Source organism: Protopterus annectens, chromosome 5.part0 (assembly GCF_019279795.1).
Source record: "Protopterus annectens isolate FY-2018-M chromosome 5.part0, PAN1.0, whole genome shotgun sequence".
NCBI lineage: Eukaryota > Metazoa > Chordata > Ceratodontiformes > Protopteridae > Protopterus > Protopterus annectens.
In genome coordinates, this window is record NC_056735.1 from 1,876,970,276 (window position 1) to 1,876,982,761 (window position 12,486).

A 12,486-nucleotide genomic window follows, 5' to 3' on the forward strand; every position below is an offset into this window, starting at 1 on the left:
GGCACCTACGCATCCCCTGACTACTGATGACACTTCATTACCGGTGTCTTCTCTGCCCGAGGTCACAGGCTCCTCGGCCCCCACTCCGACTACAGATACCGACGTCACTTTTGGCGGGGAAACCCAGAGTTTAGACAGGCCTGCCATTTCTCAAGGTGTCTTCAGGCCTTCCTCCTTCTCTATTAAGGCTTTCACAAAATCTAAAGCAGCCATGAAAACTAAAAAACAAGGACCACAGACCCCCTCTCAAGGCCCCATGCCTAAAAAACAGATGCTCAAAATGGCTGAGGATTTGATTACTCTTATCAGGGGTTCTCAACCCCCCTCAGACAAAAGGCCCAGATTAGAGGAAGACTACCCTTCCTCAGATCAAGCCTCTGTTACCTCTGAACATCTGAACATTCTGAGGACCAGGAATATACATATTCTCCTTTTGAAGACTCTGATGCAGAGGAGTCTATTTCCTTGGTCTCTCCCTCTGAGGACTACTCTTTTGGGGAAACCCTACATACCTTGAGGGAACACTTTCACTGGGAAGGCCAAGATTACTCAGATTCCAAGAAAAGGCTCAGGGATTTTCTCTTGCTCCCCCAGCATAGGCTTCTGGCTATCCCTCCTGTCTTAGATATATTAGATAATGTGTACACAGAAGCCAACCTCAACCCAGATTCTTTACCTCCGGCTCCTGTTAAGCCTGATAGGTATTACTGGGTTCCAGATTCACACCAGTTCCTATACAAGAGCCATACTGCTGACCCAGAAACTATTTCACAGGGTCCCAAGGGAATTAAGGCCTCCACTGCTAAAAACCCATTACCTTCAGAGAAAGATTCCAGAGCTTTAGAAAGGTGGGGGGAAAAGGTGTATACCTCGGCCACTTTAACCATGAGGGCATTAAACTGTCAGTTCCATATGTTAAAGTATCAACAATTTTTATTATCTGAGTTGAAAAGCAAAATGACACAACCTGAGCAACCAGATTTAAAAGAGTTGCAGGATTTGTTGCATAGTGCAGAGCAAGTGGGTAAACATACCTTGCAGTGTGGTTTTGATGCGTTAGAGGCCTCATGTAGAGCTGCTGTTACAGGGTCTGTCATACGTAGACATGCTTGGCTCAAAGAACAAGCCTTACCAGATCATGTCAAAGCTAAATTACTAGATGCACCTCTTCAAAAAGATGTATTGTTTGGTGTTAAAGTTGAGGAGGTACTAAAGAAAATGGAGGAAAAGGCGAGATCAATGCAAACAGTGAAAGATTTCCTGCAGGTACAACCTCCATGTTTCAGCAGAAACTGGCCTTCAAAAAATTGGTCCTTTCCAGCCACGGACAGACCTCAAAGAGGCAGATACAGGTGACCGAGAGGTAGAGGGCAATCTCAAGGATCATTCAGAGCCAAGCAATGGCAAGCACCTACCCCAAGAGGTGGTGAAGATAGATCACAGTCATTCAGAAAGCAGACACAATGACTTTCCCCTTTACCTGCCAAGCAAAGCTTTAATGGCAGCACCTTTAGGCGGAAAACTGGCATTATTCTCAAAAGATTGGCATATCACAAAAGACAAATGGATCCTGGACATTATAGACAGAGGCTACAGATTCCACTTTCACACCCTTCCAAAAATGAGAGGCATGCCAAACCTGCCACAAAATCAAAGGGCAGAGGCACAAAAACAAATTTCAGCTCTCATGGACATGAAAGCTATTCAAGAGGTGCCTGCAAAAGAACAAGGTCAAGGGTTTTATTCCCAACTATTCCTGGTACCAAGGAAGGACAAAGATTGGAGACCTATTTTAGATCTATCCATCCTAAACACATATTTACAGGTACCAAAATTCAAGATGCTCACATTACAGCAGCTTCTTCCCATGCTGGGCAAGGAGTCCTGGCTGGTAACATTGGACCTCAAGGAGGCATACCTGCATGTCCCTATCAGACAAGATTGCAGAAGATACCTCAGATTTCTTGCAGGTTCAACCCATTATCAATTCTCTGCATTGCCCTTTGGCTTATCTACTGTGCCCAGAGTGTTTATGAAATGCCTGGCATCAGTAATTGCCTTCTGCAGACTTCAAGGAATACAAATATGCCCATATCTGGATGACTGCCTGATCCAAGCGGACAGCAAGGACATACTTCTGAAACACCTGGCGTTTGTAATAAGACTGTTGAACTTTCTGGGATACACAGTCAACAAAAAGAAATCAAAACTAATACCCTCTCAAACAATAATTTTCCTGGGTGCCAGCTTGAATACAAACACCCAGGTGGCCTACCTCACGCCAGACAAACAAGGGCAACTGTCTCAATACTTCAGCAAAATGGCAACCTTCACCAGGCTGACTGCAAGGAAAGTCCTGCAGGCTCTGGGATTCATGGAATCTTGCATCCTGCTGATCCCATGTGCAAAGCTGCATATGAGGAAACTTCAATGGTACCTAAAAAACCTATGGTCTCAACACAGCCACAGTTTGGAAACAATTATACCACTCATTCCATGTCTTCAAAAGGAATTTCTGTGGTGGGCTCAAGCATGCCAAAGAAACAAAGATCCTCCCTTTCTGCATACCTCAAGCAAATCAAATCATCACAACAGATGCCTCGGACTACGCCTGGGGGGCACACATGAAAGATCAGTGCATTCAGGGAAAATGGTCCCAAAAAGAGAAGCACCTACACATCAACCAAAAGGAAATGCTAGCAGTACAAAATGCTATTATGGCCTTCAAAGACCTACTGCATCCAGGCCAGCTATTGATAAGGACAGACAACACCACAGTGATGTGGTACATAAACAAACAGGGGGGAACTCTTTCATACCCCCTGTGAAGACTAGCCATGACCCTTTGGAACACAGCTCTGGAATTGCAAATACAACTTCAGGCACAATTCCTGCCAGGGAAGGAAAACACAATGGCAGACAGCCTAAGCAGAAATATGAGAGATCCACATGAATGGAAGTTGCATCCTCAAGTTTTCGCAAAGATAACTCAGGCATGGGGACAGCCAGACATAGATCTCTTTGCTACCCACAGAAATTACCAACTGAAAAAATTTTGCTCAAGGACCTATCATCCACAGGCCTGGAAAGTGGACGCACTTTCCTTCAATTGGACAACATTGACAGTCTATGCCTTTCTGCCTCTCCCTCTGCTGCCCAAAGTTCTACTAAAAGCCAAAGCAGAGAGGTCGAAAATGATTCTCATTGCTCCAGACTGGCCAAGACAACACTGGTATCCACTTCTGAAGAGCCTGACGCATTCCCCACCATGGATCCTACCTCTAGTGCCTCTTCTGTTGTCCCAGCACAACTTCAAAACTATTCACAGCCAGCTCAAAACCCTAAATCTAGCCACATGGAGAATCCCTTGATTTCACAACAGACCCTCCTCTCCAAGGAGGTGCAGGATGTCATCTTGGAGGCCAGAAGACCTTCCACTAGAAAAGCCTACTCCACCAAATGGAAGCGGTTTTGTGTCTGGAATCAGAAAAAGGACCAGAATCCTTGGGTAATAAATATACCTCAAATATTACAGTACCTAGCTGAGATGTTAAACAGTGGACTTTCCTTCTCCTCCATCAAAATCCATGCTTCAGCCATTTCTGCACAGTACAACACAGATCCTCCTTTATTCTCTCATCCGCTCTTAAGACAGTTCCTAAGAGGGGCTAAGAATATAAAACCCCCAAGGAAACCACCAGTCCCTGCTTGGGACCTCACCTTCATATTGGAAAAACTGACTCTTCCTCCATTTGAGCCAGCTGCTTCAACAGAACTACAATATTCGTCATGGAAAACAGCCTTCCTTCTGGCTATCACCTCAGCATTCAGGGTTTCGGAACTACAGGCCCTCATGGCTGTGCAACCGTTCATCATTTTCCATCACTTTATGCCAAAGGTAGTATCCAGTGTAGCCTTGAATCAGACTATCCACTTACCTGCCTTTTACCCTAACCCACAAAACAAAGGGGAAAGACTACTGAATTCCTTGGATATTCACAGACAACTACGTTATTATTTGGACAGGACAAAGCCATTCAGGAAATCCTAGCAACTCTTTGTGTCCTATGCTACAGGTGCTCAAGGAAAGGCTCTCTCCAAACAGACCATCTCAAAATGGATAGCCCACTGCATACGCTTTTGTTACTCATTTCATGGAAAAGCTGTGCCTTCAAGCATCAGGTCCCACTCCACAAGGGCCACAGCTACCTCTGCAGCTTTCCTCAGGGGGGTTCCTACCAAGGACATTTTGGAAGCAGCCACTTGGAGTTCAGTGCACACTTTCTCCAAACACTATCACCTTCCACTATACTCAAAATCTAGAGCGGGATTTGCCACAGCTGTCTTGCAGGGCATCCTTGCTTCTCCTAGTTCCACTTAGTGCCTGCCACCCCTACTTAGCTTTGGGATTCTACCCATCTGTTATGACTGCAGCTGTATGCACGATGAACATAGTACAGTTTTGTACCTACCATAAATGTAGATGTTAGAGTGCTCATACAGCTGCAGTCCAGTTTTCCCCCCTCCATCCCCTCTTAGGACAGGCCTTATGACAAACACCTTCTCATACAACCTATTTGGGGTATTCTTTTATGGTGTATTTGCTTGCAGCTACTGTTTTTTGATTATTCTATATTGGATGATTACATAAATTTATGTTTTGCCTTCCTTCTGGGGGCATCTGACATCTGGGGCAAGAAAAACTGAAGAAGATGGCGTCGGCTGGCTCTTTTATACCCCTGCCGCACTGACGTCAGGGAAGAAGCGACGACAACCGACGCCGGACCTAGACTTTGGAATTCGGCCGACCAAGGACCCGCCTGATGGCAGGATAACCCATCTGTTATGACTGCAGCTGTATGAGCACTCAAACATCTACCTTTATGGTGGGTACAAAACTGTACTTTTTTCTTTGCCATTCATTGTTCTTAATAATTTAATATCTCAGCCCATTATAATGGAAAACAACCATTCTTATATTTTCATATGTCTTTGTACAATATTTGTTTCTACGTCTCATTACTTTTTCACTACGTTTGCTTTTATCAGTATCATTTCACCCCATATCCAGTCTTGAATCTTCCTAGCTATCCTTTTGCTCATATGCCATTCTTTTTTGAGGTCTGGTTTCCAAATGACAAACCTTTATTCTGTTGGTACCTTATATTAAAAGAACTTTTGCTTTCATGATATATCATCAGTGAACTCCACTATGTTCAACTATATTCCATTACAATGCATATCATTGTTAAGCAAAATATAATCTAATGATGACAAATCTTACCAGATCTTGAAGTATATTATAAACCTCCTCTAGTTCTCCTTTTTTAATAAGCACTTATCTGTTCTCCAGTTTGTCTGCACTTTTCCCTTCTTCATCTTAAGATCTCAGATAGTGTGCTTAAGATTATTAAAAAGTCCTACCTACTTCACAAATGATGAAGATAAGCATTTATTATTTTTTACTCTGTTGTCATGCATTAAATCCTATAGCAGTAGTTTGTCTTGTACTAGCTTGTAAAACATCAGTATTTTGAAAGAACAATTCTTAAAATAGTTTCTGCTACATCATATTCCATTCCCAGGTGGGCTCCAGTAGCATTTCTCATAGAGTCAGGTGTTAGAAATGGACCTTATTTGTACTGTACTTTTCGACTCTTGCACCTGGAAAAAGAAAACAACTTTTGTTTAATGCTATTACCTCCTACAGTTTTAATCTGTGAACTTATGGTTAGAATAAGTAAAGTATCATTTTGGAAGAAAACAGTGATCTTTCACAACAAAGCTAGTTGTCATGCAGTTAAAACAAGGAGCCATTAATGTCTTCAAATTTTCAGTTCACAGAGTCGCAACCCAATGAAGAAAATCTACTGAAACACAAATGAGCAGACATGACTTGCTCCCACCCTCCTTAAGACCTATGTTAGCACTTATTTTTAAGGTTCACTGAGTTGAGTTTCACTTGATGATCTTTAGTGAGTTGTGGTTCAGCAAATATGCAGTTTGACAAATGAATATGCACTCCTCAAAGCAGACAGTATTGTAAAGGACCTAGACATACTTATGGCAGTCTTACTTAGCTTATCTAATGTAAAATTGGATGTAAGGCCAGTCTAGAAGAGTATCTCTGTCACTTAAAGTGAGTCTGATTTGGCCAGTTGCACACTGCATTTTTTCTTACATAATGGAACAACTCCTATAACTAAAGGTGGTTCATAGGTTTTTCTCAAAGAAAATAGTGACACAACAGAATTTAAGATGCACAAATAGGTTAAGGGAGTCACTGAGACCTGGTTTAAGGCTGAAGAGAGCACCCCAGCTATGTCAAGTTACATTTCCTTCCACATGCTTAGACCACAAACTGAAGATATGAGAACTAAAGGAGGTGATGTATCAATATTCATTAGAGATAAATACACCTCTAGATTGGTTAAACAGCACAATTCCCTTGAATTACTTCAGGTGCAATTGACTGTAGGTAAGACCCCTCTTCAGGTCATTGCCAGCTATAGGACCCCCTTCATGAATCAAGACATCCACTCAGACTACTTCCCAGTTCATTAACTCCAATGCCCTGGACAAGCTGGTGATGCACTCAGAAGGAGCTCAAACATCCTGGACCTGGTGCTCATCAACATGGGGGACCGCTGCACCACCCCAAGGGTGTGGCCATCCCTGGTGAGATCTGACCACAAATCAGTCTTGCTAAAGTTACTGTAACATAAGACCCCCCCCCCCCTTAGCAACAACTAGACTAAAAAACTTCTCCAAGGCCAATTACAACCTCTTATGTGATGGCATAAATAGCTTCATAGCCCCCCGCACACACACAAATGGAACATACACCAATACTTTATACAAGCAACTCTACAATTGTAGTGACTCTGCCATACCTGATAGAACCAAAGCAAGATCTTTAAGGAAAAACAGACCTGCCTGGTTGACAACTGCCATTAATAGGCTATACAATAGACACAGAAGCTGCTGTCTAAGAGTAGGAAGGAATGGTCTCAAAACTGGAAACACTCTCTCCTGAGCTTAAAAAGCAAATAAGACTCCTAGTGGAGTCCTTCAAAGCTAACTACAAATCCAAATTATCTTCCCTAACTAAGGATAACCACAAGGCGTTCTTTAGTTACATCCATAACCTCAAAGGTAAGGCCCAGATTTGCGCTGAACTTGTAGTTAATGGTACTGCATATATAGAATCTGTGGATATATCAAACCTGCTGGCTGACAGGTTCAGTGAAAACTTCACTCTCTATCTCTGGCACATATACCCCAAAGCATCCCTAACACCTGTCCCCCACCTAGTAGCTCCATGGAATAAGTTTTTAATGCCCTCTCCAAGGCAAAAAATACAGCCTCTATAGGACCAGACAACATCTCGGGCTGTGTTCTACAAGGGTTAAAACAGGAATTTCCATCACCATTGAGCACGGTTTTCAATCACAGCCTAAGCACTGGCTTCATCCCAGCAGAATGGAAAACAGCTGCCATTATCCCTTTGCAAAAAAGGAGGTGCATCCACAGACCCTGGGAACTATAGACTCATTGGCCTGACCAGCCTTATCTTCAAGGCCAGGGAACAAATCATCAAGGACCTTAAAGATGTAGGAAATCTCCAAATGCTTGATTCCACCCAGTCTGGCTTTGTCAAGGGGAGATCATGCCTGTTAAACTTGGTAGACGTCTTTAAGACAGTCAGCAAAGCCCTAGATGAGTGCAAATCTGTGCATACAGCCTACCTAGACTTAGTCAAGGCCTTTGACACAATTGCCCACTCAGGCATCATTGATAAACTCACCCAGCTGGGTATCAACCCATATATTTTCAGGTGGGTTGCAAATTGCTTCACTGATAGAACTCATGTGGTCAAAATAGGGTTCTCCACTTCCTCCAGCAGAGCCATAACCAGTGGTGTTCTACAGGGATTAGTTGTGGGACCCTACTGTTTGGAATCTACTTCTCCGAAGTACAGGCTAAAACTAAAGGATTGTGGCTGACAAAGTTTGCTGATGACTGCAAACTGTGAGTGATCATTGAAACCCCTAGTGATGTCAACATCCTGCAAGAAGGTCTTATGCAGACTAATGACTGGTGCCAAAGTCATGGTCTTAATCTTAATGCAAAACAATGCATTGTCATCCCCTTTGGTAAGGGTGATGTTTCTGCAAACTGCCACATCAATAGCAAAACCCTAAGCACACAGTCAGTTGTGAAAGATCTGGCCACATAGGTTGACAGCAACCTTAACTTAGATCACCATGTCTCCACAGTGGTAGGAAGGGCATTTTGTATTCCTCATCTCATAAGTAAGGGCATTGCCTCAAGAAAAAAGAGGTTATAACCCACCTGACTCTTCCCTGGTCAGGTCTATGATAGATAACAATGCTCCCTTTCTTATGTCCCTTTCCAAACATCTGCAGCAATGGGAGAGACCACAAAGCGTCCTTACAAAGGAAATTCAGGGTCTTCAAGAGCTGTCTTATGTGAACAGACTAAAATCATTGTCAATTTACTCAGTGTCATACAGACTGCTCAGAGGAGACCTGTGCCTTACATATAGAGCAATCTCTGACTCAGCATTTCCCATTAATGGAAATGCTGCAGCACATTCGCAAGTTAAATGTCATGAGTCACTAGCTCAAAGGACCTTAACCTGGTATGTGACATCAAAACAACTTGTTGGAGAGACAGATTTGTCTTCTGGAATTTGCCTCATGTTTAGACCAAGCTTCCTATTCATGTTGAACAAAGCCCCTCATTGGCCATATTTAAGCATAATTTGGATGATTGGATAGGTAACCAGAAATTCATCCCGGATTTCCAACTGTGTGCCTCTTGTATAGGGGCAATAGGTGCTGATTTTAGTGTCTGCTTGAACCAGACACCCTTGGGGACACAGTTTGAAATTTGCTATGCTTGTAAGGACCCTGGGGCCATTAGCCAAGTAATCTCGTATGATCCTATGATCCTGTGATCTCAGTGTCTTGCTTTTTAAGATGCTCCTAACAGGTAATCATTATCTGATCTTTAAGGCATCAGTGGGCCCAGCTTTTTTTTTTTTTAAACACTGTGTTTGAAAAAAGTCCATTGGGCTGACACATCAGGTAAATTGCTACTAAAACTTAATTAAAAGAGTAGGAGAAACAGAAACTGGTTTATGACATGCCTAGATTGTAGGGAACAGGCTGCCACTCCCTGTCAAACAATATGCAGTCCACCATTATTTTTGTACACATAAACTCAGTCATTTCTTAAAAGACAGTCATGCGGTTATGTTAGTCAAACTTTTAGAAGCTCATTAGATTGCAAACCTGGTTTAAAAATCTATAAATGGTACTATTAGCATTTAAAAAGGCTATTTTCACTTATTCCCTTTTGGTCAAATCATTTTTTTCTTTTCTTAATATGTTTTTCTGCCCATCTGTTGTGACTACCATTTCACCCGCACTCTGATCCAAAGTGTTTTTAAGTTACCAATTTTTCAGATTTGTTCTCAGGCTTCACTGTTTTTACCACAGCTGAACCCCTTTTCTGGCATATGTTTTAAAACACACAGAATTGTTAAATCCGCATGCAAACCTTAGAGTTATACTTTAGAATCAGACAGTAGTGTAAGTTCCGGCTATTTACAAAAAAAAGAAAATCACCCTGAACTTCCTGACAACTGACATGTCTTTCACATGTGGCTTCCACAGCCAATCCTCAGCCAAGTTGACAGTGCCAAAGGAATGGTGGGGTGTCACTGGTGACAACTTGTAGGGATCAGTGAACATTTAAAAAATGTCAATTTTTTTAACTACAATAAAAATCTAAAATTTTAGTCTGCTGAAACTGATTATCTCTTAATGACAGCTCGAAAACTTTAAAACAAATCCTAAAAATCTGTCAATTTACAACTTAACCAATATTGATAACCAATAGAAAGTGTGTGGGGGGAGGGAATAGGTGTGTTACCTAGGATGCCAAAGTCTCCTGCTCCAGCTCTAGCTCTGTATGTAGCTATTAGTCTAAGGAAAGATGCTAGCAACATGCAATTTTAGACTGCACTGAAATAAAGCAGACTTCCTCATTCCTTAAATTTAATTTAAATCCTTGATTTGCAGACATTGACTTTTTCCCCTGCTTTTCATCTTCCCTTGCTCAATATCACAAGAAAGTGCATTTTTCCCCAGCTATAGGCTTCATTTTAAACCGTTAATCATTCCTTTCTTGCCTGAAGAATTTGATATGACATTTTGTTTCTGGTCCCTAAACTCCTGCTTACATACTCATTCAGTACATCACATCTTCATTTTGTCATTCCTGCTTACTTTAGTCACCTGCCACAAACCCCTGACTGATCTCTTACATATATATGCCCAGTTTTACAGTTTACACACCCCTTCTAGAAAGTAACTTCAGTAAGTTATTCTGCATGTTTAAATAAAGTTGTTGTATATCTTGTTTTCTAGCCATTGTGTCATTTTTGTATTTGTGTTATATTGCCTCTCATAACTTGAAAGTCATTACATTACTTTTATATTACTTCAGTGTTATACTTGGTGTGACTCTCTCGGATTTGAAATTGGGCTACATAACACTAAGTACAACAGGCAATCAGACTGTGGAGGTATAAGAATTCTGCTGTTATGAGTTCCCTTTGAATAAAATATGGAGTTCTGAAATGCATTCTGCGTTTTGTCAGAAAAACATTTACAAGTGAGTTCAGCCAATATGACTTTAAGGTAGTCATGGATAGGCAGAGGCATGATAAGAGCAGTCCATTTGCTAATGATAGTCGGTCATATATAAAACAAAAACATAAAATGCAGCTGGCCTGATCTGTGGAGTCTAGTGCTGGCTGGTAGGCTGTTTTACGAGTATACAGAGCAGGTGTCAAAGAAAACCAGTGGTATGTGTGTTACCCAGTGCAGTAGTGTGCCCTGTAAACCCACGCCATCTGACTGTCCATCTGTCCTGTCATGTGAGCCACCTTCACTGGATACCACTTTTTCTTTTCTCCTCCATTATGCGCATAACGTGCTGTCCACGTCTGTCCCCACGGCAGTGCCTCCTTTTCTCACCATTTCAGTAATTCTCTTGCATGCTTTGTTCTGTTCTAACACATTCCTTTGCATAGCCAACAGAGCTGACCTCAGTACCCTAATAGTGGCCTTACCAGTGCCTTGTTCATTAAAAAGATGACCTTAGCACTTGTGCAGTCTAAGCTCTTCGATCTGTATTCCAGCTTTATGTTGGCCTTCACCTCAGCATGTTTATATTGTGTTGCATAATCCAACTTTGGGGAAGTATAAGCACATGATACATTTCCTTCCCTGCCTGCCTTGTGATCAGCTCTCCTTACTTTTGATTTCCCTCTTCAAAAGTTTAAATTTTATTCAACATCCTCCTGTCTGTTCACCCTGCAACCCTACCAAATGTCTCTGGAGACTAGCCCCTCTATCTCAGATTACTTAAGCAGTCTTGCTGTTATGACTAAGTAGGTTGAATCTGCTATCTTACTCCAGTGTGGTATCTGATTTGCAGGACTAATAAAACTTTTATTTCTGGTCTTACAGAATGTACTTTTGGATGACAATGAAAATGAAATGGTTAGAAGTCTGTGCATAACACTAAGTTCCTTCTTATTTTTCAGTTTGCAAGTTCAAAGCACATAAACGATGTGCAGTCAGGGCAATAAATAACTGCAAGTGGACCACTCTGGCTTCCATTGGAAGGGACATCATTGAAGATGAAGATGGGGTAGGTATCCATCATTCTTGTTAACATTCTTAAGTGCATCAAGCTGAAGTTTTGTTAGCTGTAGCATTTCATACGGTCATTTTCTTGAGATCATTTTAAATGTGTTCACCAGTAGATCAGCAGGAGCTGTCCTTTTCTTTGCTGAAATGGTACAGAGTTTGTGGCTCAATAAATAATGACATGCCATTTGTTGTAATACCTGTTTATTTGAAATGTGTCTCAGAATGTTGTTACATCTGTGGGATATGTATTTTCATTGCATGTCAGACCAGTTTTATTTCAGCTGTTCCAGATTTTCTAAATTCATGCTGAGTTGTAGCAGTCTGTCTGGTATGGAAGATTCTCACATTTGCTGTAGAGCGTGAGCCACAGTTTTGCTATATCCTGGGATGGTTGCCAGCTGGGATAGTAATTCTAGTAGATTGCTGCAGACCTGATTTACCATTTTGTAGATACACTTAGCTTTTGAAAAACTATTCCTGTATCTGCTTATTAGCATGTTTCCCATCAGTTTTCTAGTTTTACTGCAGCATGTAACATTTTAGTACTTGTACAACTAATTTCTTCTCTTTGGTCTACTTCTAGTAGCTTGTTGGCATGTAACTTTATAAGAGATTTGACTCTGAACAGGACTCAGCCATGTCTGAAAGTCCACAAAGGAGAGGTAAAGGGTCTAAGTAAATTCCAAGATATTGACATCAACATGGATCATAAAAGTTTGGTTGGATGTGGTCA

General features: G+C 41.6%; 1 protein-coding gene across 1 annotated transcript in view; it reads left to right on the forward strand.

Annotated features, from left to right (window-relative positions):
- DGKH (diacylglycerol kinase eta) overlaps positions 1-12,486 on the forward strand; it is a 1,992,493-nt gene that overhangs the window by 1,101,105 nt on the left and 878,902 nt on the right. The window contains exon 6 of the mRNA XM_044071702.1: positions 11,645-11,751. Within this exon, the coding sequence (XP_043927637.1) occupies positions 11,645-11,751 (107 nt within the window). The remainder of the gene's footprint in view (positions 1-11,644; positions 11,752-12,486) is intronic.